At 37.1% G+C, this 10,022-nt stretch overlaps 1 protein-coding gene across 1 annotated transcript; it reads left to right on the plus strand.

Moving 5' to 3' along the window:
• Positions 1–2,637: 2,637 nt before the first annotated feature.
• Positions 2,638–6,602, plus strand: LOC145785764 (spondin-1-like). The gene is made up of 6 exons (XM_082597471.1): positions 2,638–2,793; positions 3,175–3,339; positions 4,070–4,234; positions 4,587–4,751; positions 5,419–5,583; positions 5,831–6,602. Exons 1-6 carry the CDS (start codon positions 2,686–2,688, stop codon positions 6,125–6,127), a joined length of 1,065 nt encoding a protein of 354 aa, XP_082453597.1. The 5' UTR covers positions 2,638–2,685; the 3' UTR covers positions 6,128–6,602.
• The last annotated feature ends 3,420 nt before the right edge of the window (positions 6,603–10,022 follow it).

A 10,022-nucleotide genomic window follows, 5' to 3' on the forward strand; every position in this document is an offset into this window, starting at 1 on the left:
ATAATAAAAATCACCTTTAAAAATGACTGATTTAAAAATTTGCAGTATTTAGCTTAAAGTACAGTTTTTGGTAAGGGATTTCATAAACTTTGACCTTTCTTAGACCTATACGTCATTGTCATTTCATAACACAGTAAATAATCGTAACGTTTTCTTTATGTTGTTTATGCACCTATACAATCGTTACATTTGATTGACTTAAAATTTAAATCAACAAAAAAATTTGCTGAATGTAATTCGTGCTAACAGTGCGAAAGTTTCCAAATCGTTAACCCTCATATAGAAGATGGTAATATTTTTGGAGTAGGCTAAAGCTGTAAATATCTCTTAAGTTCTATATTTTTATGCCTTATTTTTGTTTATTGCTTACAATTTACATGAGTTTACCACCAGAGTTGGATCAATTACATAGTTTCAGGTTCAATTACATTACCATTACAGAATCAAAAGTTTTACTTACATTACAATTAGGCTATAATTACGTTGTTTTAATTTTTTCAAATTATAATTACACAACAACAAAAAGTCTCAATTACAATTACACAAAATTATGTAATTAATTACGTTCAATTACAATATTAATTGATCCAACTCTGTAATGTGATAATAACTTCCCTGAACAGGAGTCGGCCGCTTCCATTCCAACATGTACAAGTGGCGTTCGGCTCCCTCATCGTCCTGCGAATGCGGCACGGAGGAACGAACTTCTGACCATGTCATTCTTGAATGTCCCATTTGCAAGGCACAAAATGGAAAGCTTGGTATAGCAGCACTTGACAAAGCTACACTCACCAGGGTTTCCATCACTTGCCTTAAAATTTGAACAACCTTGTCGCATACGAAAGAGAGATAATGACCTCCCCTTTGATAAGTAGGCTATGCTCTGCATGATCACAAATATATAGGTTAGGCAAATGTTTGAAACTACTGTATTACATAAATAAATCACAAACAATTTTTAACTGTTGTAATTTTTATCAATCATGCTGTCAATATAAAAACTTTTACTGACCCCCTGAAAACTTTTATCGAATCCCTTGGAAGTCCGCTGACCCCGGTTGAAAACCAATGATTTATTGCCTACTAATTTAGCTTATGGATTTGTTTATAAAATTGACTCAAAAGTTAACGTCATTAAAAGCCAATTAGTTACTTATGACTCTCTGATGTTGATATTATACTAAGAAGTATTTGATTTATTTCGCCTATGAAAATTAATAGAGTGAAGGTTCCACTTTTGTTGAAGTGTTATCATCAAAAGATTATTCCAACGCAAGATCCCGTGGAATAGAGCTGTTTTTGAAGTGTGTTTCTCAATCGCACAATCTGTAGGTTGAATTGTTCTTGCTTGATCTTGCCGGCTCTCCGCTTGCAAAATATCTATGGCGCATATCTAACTGACCTATCAGGACGGACATGAAAGTCATAATTCAAATAATTTCAAATGTAGTTTGGTTTTTAAAGAGTAGGCTAAAACCTGTGTAGTTTAGTCTACTAAAATTGTATATAAAAAATAAACATTGCAAAAATGATTACGAAGTTGTGTGGTTTTGTTTGATTATACAAATCTATATTCTTGGTATGAGAAAGCTTCTTTGATAGCTTAATCTTGGCTGTTTCTCATAGGCTACTTGTGGAGACTTTGAACCACCAGCGCGGTCCGGTCACCGAGATTGACAGAGAGAAATTTCCGTTTGTTGCTGAAGTATTGTTGTCTGTAAATTATTGTATCCATCAACTGCCGTTAAAAAGAGCACTGTCCTTGAAATGCGTTGCTCAAGGGGTCACTCCGAGCCATCGCGCTTGGTCATGACGAACCTTCCTCGATAGTCGGGCTTTTAACCAACTGAGCTATTTGAGCGTCTTCAGCAGGAAAAAAATGATGAAGCCTGTTCAGTTAACGACGTAGTGCGAATAAGATACTGGAATAATGTTTGTGGGGATCTGCACTCTGCAGTAGCCTATACTGTAGTTCCGTATAAACATACCTTGCAGTCACTCAAGCGCGGTTTCATGGCTGATCAAAGATGAATAGAGCCTAACTCAAACTTATTATCTACCATTTGTGTGCTACAGTAGCGTTAAATATACTGTGTACGTTATGGTGCGGATAGAAGTAACAAAACGAAAGCGCAATGTCTTATCAGTTGACAAGAAGAGCGTTTGCTTATTCAACAAAACATACCGCGGATGGTGATTGATAAATGATCAGATTTGCAAAGCAGCAAAATAAAAGGATAAGAACCTCAAATACTTATTCGTTAGTCATTGTTGATAATCTCAAGCAGTGTTGTTAGCTAATGAGGAACAGAAAAACAATGGGTCCAGCTAGAATTACGAAGTCTGCTTAGATACGAGTGCTGGATGAGTAAAGGCAAAAACTACGTATTGGGCTACCTGCTAAGGATAATAACTAATAAGACTTGCAGAAGTTAATTAACCGTATGGCCCACTGTGTTTCATAAGAATTAACGTTTTTTTGTGACAATTGTGCAATAACAAAGGCCTAATAGTGAGCTCCATTAGCTCAGTGGTTAAGCGCTCGACTAAGATGAAGCGGCGCTGCGGTTCGACTCTCTGGGTATGCGCTTGACGGCTTGAGCAACGCATTGTAAAGACTGCTCTCCATGTAGCGGCACCTGCTTTTGTCAGTTGTCATGCTTTAGTTTGTACACTTTTATTATAATGCGATTGCTGTTTTATGTGATATCAATTGGCTTCTTTTTTGGATTTTCCGAATCTCTAATTTTTGGAAAGCGGCGCAGAAGAAGGTCACCGCGTATCGAATGCCAGGTGAGTCGTTTTTCAATTATTCGCTAACATGACGGTCGTTGTTAATTATCTTTACTACAATCACTTGTTGTATATACTTAACTATACTTTTTTGACTAATTTTTAAATTTGACTAGAACAAGTCAGAGTAGTTTAAATTTAAACGAAAGACAACTGAACTTTAGCTATAAACAAAAATTGCTTTAACATGTTTTTCTAACACTGCTATCTTAAAACTCTTCGGTTTTGGTTCAAGTGTTTAGATACCTCTAAAAACGAGGCCAAACATGCTGAACTAAATGTGTGTCCGTGGTGGCTACTTATTGAATTTAATAGCCTGCACTTAAAACGTAAGCTACATATTATAATAAGAAAACCATTCTCTGTGCATACTCTGCAAAGGTAACTGGATTTTCCGCATGGACGTCCTGCACAGTTTCATGCGGCACAGGAACTTCATCAAGATCCAGATCGGTTACTCGTCATCCAGCTAATGGTGGATCAGCATGTCCGCATCTAGTTGAGACTACTAAATGTAATACACATCCATGCCCTGTGGATTGTCAGGTTGCTCTGCTTATAAGTTGATGGTTATAAAATACACTAACTGTTGTATTTTAAATCAAAAAGCTTTATTGAAATTTTTTAAAAGCTATGAACAACAATGTATACTTCAAAACTTGATGTTTTATTATACTCACAGTACGTTAATAGTAGCCTAGTACCCTAATGCTAGTACTCTAAATGTATTAGGCTATACGCCACATTTACACAAAAGTGAGGATTTTGGTATAAACCGCTCCTCACCTTTTGCAACTAGCCTACCTAAATAACACTTACACCAACAAGAACGAACAGGAGTGATTAAGATACGTGTGGTAGCAATGTCACCTTACATTGATTTCATTTTGCTTCCTTCAAACGATAATGTTTTCAACCTAAAATCAATCGTTGTTCGTTTTCCTTGATCGACCCTCACATATTACTTCCCAAATTGGTTTCACCCATCTAAACATGTCCGATTGGATGCATCACCTGGTTATAGGCATTTGCTTATACAGATAAGTAACAAATAAATATTATAAGATAGGAGTGAAAAAAGAAGATGCAATGTGACGTGGATGCCTGCCATCTGCATCAGCGACCCCACTTGATGTGAAAATATAGTCAGAAAAAAATATTGTATTGAGTGAAATGATTGCATTACCTTTTAGCAAAGCTTTTATGTCATGTGCATCGGGCATGGATCTTTGAACGATTGAATCATAAATTTTCACTTGATTTTGTAACTGTTTAGGTGTCAGACTTTTCCTCACAGTCTCCTTGCTCAGTTTCTTGTGGCAAAGGAACTAAAACACGAACCAGATCTATTGTACGTCTAGCAGCTCATGGTGGGAAGGCTTGCCCTCATTTATCAGAGACGGATGAATGCAATGAACAACCATGCCCTATTGATTGTGAGGTGAGCTACGTCATGTTTTTGATATTTGAACATAAATGAGCGAAATTAAATGACAAATGTTTTTCAAACTGTGGAATAATAGTCATTTATGTTTTTCTCAATGTTTTAGCTATCTGAAAGTTAACAAAAACAACTTTGTAGTGATTAGTGTAAAGTGTTAGCCTATCTATCGATCTTAACATCTGACCCATGATCTGATTTTAAGATTTACACGTTTTGCTTGATATTTCAAGTGTAGGCCTACTGTAGTCTATAGGTTATACATAACTGACATGTCCTAACTCAACATTTCTTGTTTCTTTAAAAAAAAGTATGCATTCAATAAGTTAAAAAATCCCGTTATGCTTTTAAGGTTTCCGATTTATCTGAGCCATCTCCTTGCACAGTTTCATGTGGTGCAGGAACAACAACACGGTCCAGGACAGTATTAAAAAATCCAGCACATGGTGGAAGAAGCTGCCCAGACTTAACTGAAGTAACTGAATGTAACACACAACCATGCCCGATCGATTGCGAGGTATAAGGCTGCATTGTCGTCATATGTTGGTTGATAGAAACAGTAGCAGACCAAGAAAAAACTGTGGCACATTAAAGTTTAAAAGAAGCAAATTTTCTGAAAGAAAATTGACAATTTTAAAAGCTGCAGTCCGAAGATGCAATAAGCTTGTTCTTCCCTAGAAACTTTATCAATAATTACCTTGTTTTGGTTGCTTTTCGTGCAATTGTGATCCAAATAGGCCATAGCTTTTAGTTTAACACGCACACTTCATGAAATTAAAATTTTATTTCTGTAGAAGTTTGAGTTGCAAGATTTCTTTAAAGTCGAAGATAATTTTGAAATAACTTTTTCATCGTTGACAAAGTTTTGTATATTGTTGTAGGCTATAGTCTTTTAGTTAAATTTTGATAACTCACGTGAGGTGTCCCCACCTTTCCTTAATAACATATTTCATTCCGTAACTGCGAAATTAAACTACTCTAGTAACATTGGAATTGGTTAATATAATTATTATTAACTAGTTAAGCGTTCAAAATGTTTTCTTAGGCTACATAGGATATTGCATTGTTGTCATAGTTTTTGAGAGGCACAGGCAAAATTTGGGGAGGGGGTACGTGGCCAATATCTGCTACAGGATAAACACATGATAACATTTATTGAAAAACATCTTCCATTTTTTTCTTAGGTGTCGGATTTTTCCGCTGAATCCCCTTGTTCAGTTTCTTGCGGTACAGGAAGTACCACACGAACCAGATCGATTACACGTCAGCCAGCTTACGGAGGAACCGATTGCCCTCACCTAACGGAGACTAATGAATGCAGTGCACCACCGTGTCCCATAGATTGTGAGGTAAAATACGTTTTAATGAGTGAATGTACTATGGCAAAGCTTACAAGACACAAGCAAGCCATTTTATATACTACTTCAAGCACATTGTAAGCGTCTTTTTGGCACGCGCTGTAGATAAATAGTAATCATGCGAGCATCTAGCAGTTGTTTTAACCGTGCTGCCATACAGCTTGCAAGTAGCTTTGTTAGTGATAGCCTATACCTTGATTTTGTTTGCTGCAAGGTTAATCAAGGCTTTTTAATTCAGGTAACTCCCTGGTCTTCGAGAAGCCCTTGTGATGTAACATGTGGAGAAGGCCATAACACAAGATTTCGTCAGATTGTAATTGAGCCTCAACATGACGGCAAGGGTTGCCCGCCGCTGGAAGAAATTGCAAAGTGCGAAAACCAACCCGAATGTCCCAATCACCTTCAAAAAATGATTTTGTTTGCGCGAACACGAAAAGGATTGGGTGTTATTGCAGTGATTTTACTTGCATTAGCCTTCATAACGCGAAAATGCTGCGGTAAAAAGCAATCGAAAGAAAAGTTTAAAATGCTGTAACTTTTGTTGAAACAAAACTCACATGAAAAATTCGAATCATTGTGTGCTTGTTTGTGCATTGTAGTTTGATCTGACTGATACCTTAAAGTGCTTGAATAACATAGTCATAGAACAAGTTTTAGTCTCAGCTCGATGCGGAACTTTTAATTTTGTGATGGAACATTGTGATGGAGGCTAAAAATCATCTGGTATGAAAAGATGTTGAGATCCACTGATTTACAAAATCATCATAGGCTATTTTTTAATAGAGAATTTTGGAAGTTGTGAGTCTTTGCAGTAACATTTTGAAGAATTAACCAATTTCAGCATAGGCTATTACTTGGGGACGGTAGAAGTATGTGAATTTACAAACGGACGGTCACAGTGTCTTAAAAATCAATCCATACCTTTGTGCTAAAGTGCGTTTAAAAGCGGTCATCTACAATCATTTGTAAGCCTACCCAAAAGTCCCTGGTCAGAGAGACCCTACTAAGTAATCCACGGATGTTTTGCAATGCTGTTCAAGATAAAGTGAACGTTTGTCTTTTGCAATGAAATAAGTTAAGTATCCTATGTAGAAGTTTTTGCTAGGGATAAAGTGTAGCCTGACGTGGAAGTGGTCTGACTGTTCTGATATGGTGGAAAGGCCCTCCACTGTGGTGGTCAGATGAACCTACACAGCTTGTTCGATGTTGCAGTAACGCAAGATAAGAAGTGATTTCGCTTTTGCAATCTAAGCTTAGAAAAATGAAAGTTACAATCAGGAAGTTATCCGTATACTTCTCGTTTCTATTGAAAAGGGATTAAGTACAAAAACACTTGAACAAAAATGAGGCATGATTATGTTCGTTGTTTGGTAGGCTTCATGTCGTCAAGACATTTAGGAAAAAGCTTGCTGATGTAGCATTTCAAAACATTCGTAGCCTTACCTTTATTCACTCAAGCATTTCACAACGGTTGGCTTAATACGAAAGCACAGGATAAAGTTTTGTATTGATGTGGGGTATCTTGGCCTACGCAATACCACCATTTACAGTATATCATTAACTTGCGAACAACACAAAGCATATCAAGCTGTGTCAATTTGAAGAATTCAAACAGTGTAGCTTTGTGCACAAAGAAATTAAAAGATCAAGCAACACTGGTTCGGCTCTGGAACTTGCGCTTAAGCAGTGCATTTTATGAACAGCTCTCCATTAAGAGTGGATGAAAAAATTCACAGACAACAACACTTCAACAACTAACGGAAACTTCAGTTTGTCAAACTTGGGTACCGGGCCTGCGTCAGTGGTTTAAAGGCTTTACAAGTATGTGAAACATTCAGGGTTCAGCCCTCAAAGAAGCTTCTTTAGTCGGAGGATAAAGATTCCACAATCAATCAAAAGCTTTGTTTATTTGATCTTATGTAGGCCTAGTCACTTTAAGCACGAAATGGTAATAATAGGCTTATATAATAATCATACTTTTACAATCTAGCCTACTGTTGTACGTCAAAGCCATAAACGCTTTTTCATCAGCCCTGGATGATAGCTAAACTTTTTTTACTGTTTAACAGCAGAAATCTTCATTCGAATCGTCCTGACTTATACCGTGTTTGCTGATGTGTTGACTTGCAACTCGTTTTGGTTCGTCATGTGGCTACAGTCCAACAGTCATTCAAACAAAGTGAAACTGCTATTTCAGTAAATCAGTAGCAGAATATACTTTTGACTTTTGTAAAACAGTAAGTCTATGGTTTTTATAAAAATAGATAATTTTGTTGGAATGGTCCTACGCCATCTGCCTGCTCGCTGCTGATATCACCGTTTGTACAATTAGACTTCAAAGTCTGCATATGATCATGATCAGTGGCGTAGCCAAGAGGGGGGGGGGGGGGGTTGGGGGTTACAACCCCTCCTTTGGCACGCGTGTGACGTCACGATATTGAGAATGATGCTTTCAGTCTAAAAAAAATTGCCTAATTTTAAACAAAACTGCATTGAAAGAGCGAGTTTTGCCAATACCAAACATCTCAGCCAGGAATTAGCAACAAGAAAACATAGAGACTTAGCTTTATTTCCGAAAAATGCCGAAGAAAACATGATCTTATCCTTTTGCTATGCCACCAGACAGCACCATTTTACAGGAATATTCATACTCACATTCTTGTTAAAAATGCTCTCAGAATGCACCAAATTCAAAGTAATTTTTCAAATTTTTGTGGGGGAGGCCCCCCAGACCCCCTGCCGCTGGGTCGTCAAAACCCCCCCTTTCAAAATTCCTGGCTACGCTACTGATCATGATTCGTGACAATGAAAAAAGCCTTCAAAACTATAAAAATTAAGATGATTTTTTTCTTAAAGTTTAAACTGAACCACTTTGCAATGCGTAGCCAGAAAGAGATAGAGATGGTGTAGCAAGTTTCAACCACTTTGAAATCTGTATAACAATGACGACGTCAGAATAATTAAATGAATCATACGTACGAATTTATTACATTTTTGTGTCAGGTCGCTGTTATAAAGAACATGTCAAAATCGATAGCCTGATTAGTCTAGAATCATTTTTTCATCAACTAATTTTTAAAATCGAGTTAACAAATTTTTGTTTGAGGTTGAATAGACACGTATTTTGGTTTTCAACATAAGCTCTTTCGCATCTACGGTAGTGTCACTTGACAAAATTTCTTTCAAACTGACTTAGTAACAAAGCTTGCCCAGTGAAGCAAAACCGAGCAGTGACTATAATTTTTTTAAAGCCAGTCAGGATTTTTTTATCGCAGTTTACACACTTATTCTGGACAATCAGAGCAGTAAACTTTGTCAAGAATTAGCTAATTTTGGTGAACTACAAAGAATTATATACCTGAAGGCAGGGTTAGATGAAGAGAGACTATATCCTAGGTTACTAATTGTTGTATAAAGTAAAACTGTAACGACGAGTGAAAAACATTCTTGGTTGGTTGTGGACTAGCCCAAGGGTTCACAAAATATTTTTTCGTCGATCAGCAGCACCGGTAGTTTATAAAAACGTTTAGCGGGCCACCAAGTTTTCGTATATTCATAACCTACTTTTTAAGTTTTCTTTCCTCGTATTAATACTTCAAATCAGGGGTCTCCCAACCCGTAGAGGGCAAAATTTGATATTGCAGACGTGCCCGAAGGCTAACAATCCAAGATGATGATACTCTGCTGATAATTATTGAATAAAATACCTACTGGCATAGCCTGCTAATCATCCTTTTTCTCACTCACTACCAACTCTGCGTCATCTCGGTAAAGCAGCCCACAATTTTTTTTTCAAGTCAGGATTTGACCGTTTTCACTCACTTACGTTTGAAAATGAAGATGTGCTTTAAGAACAAAATGTGTTTTTTATTTGATAAAACTGTGTCTAGTGCATTGACACTGGTGATATTGGCAAGGTTCAGGTCAAAAAGTACACCAATGTAGGCCAACCAACCTACAAAATCGTAGACTCACTAAACTGTGTAGCCCAGTGGTTCTTAACCTTTTTTTCCCCAGCGCCCCTTTTCAGAGATTTCCATAGTCTGGCGCCCACCATAATATAAGGGCTGTAGCCTACTAATGACATTTTCTTCCAAGACTATAAGGCTAGCCTACAGCCAGTAGTAATTAGTTAGTAAGAAAAAACTAGTTTAAGCCGATGTTAGTTTTAATACTAAAAAATCAGCACAGATGTGCCTTAAGGCTCTTAACTTAAAAGTCTTAAGGCACATCTCTGCTGATTTTTTAGTAGTTAGTAAGAGTTACACTAATAACCATTATTGACTGACTATTATTATGACCAGTCCTTATGGTTTGCTTGCACTGCCTGCCCGCTGTCCCTGCCAAAAGCTGACCACAAAATGCCATTTACTTACTACAAGGAAAGGGAAACAATGCCCATTATCAACAACAAAGGCCATGCACAACAC

The sequence above is a fragment of the Aplidium turbinatum genome, chromosome 16 (genome assembly GCF_918807975.1).
Source record: "Aplidium turbinatum chromosome 16, kaAplTurb1.1, whole genome shotgun sequence".
Taxonomy (NCBI): Eukaryota; Metazoa; Chordata; class Ascidiacea; order Aplousobranchia; family Polyclinidae; genus Aplidium; species Aplidium turbinatum.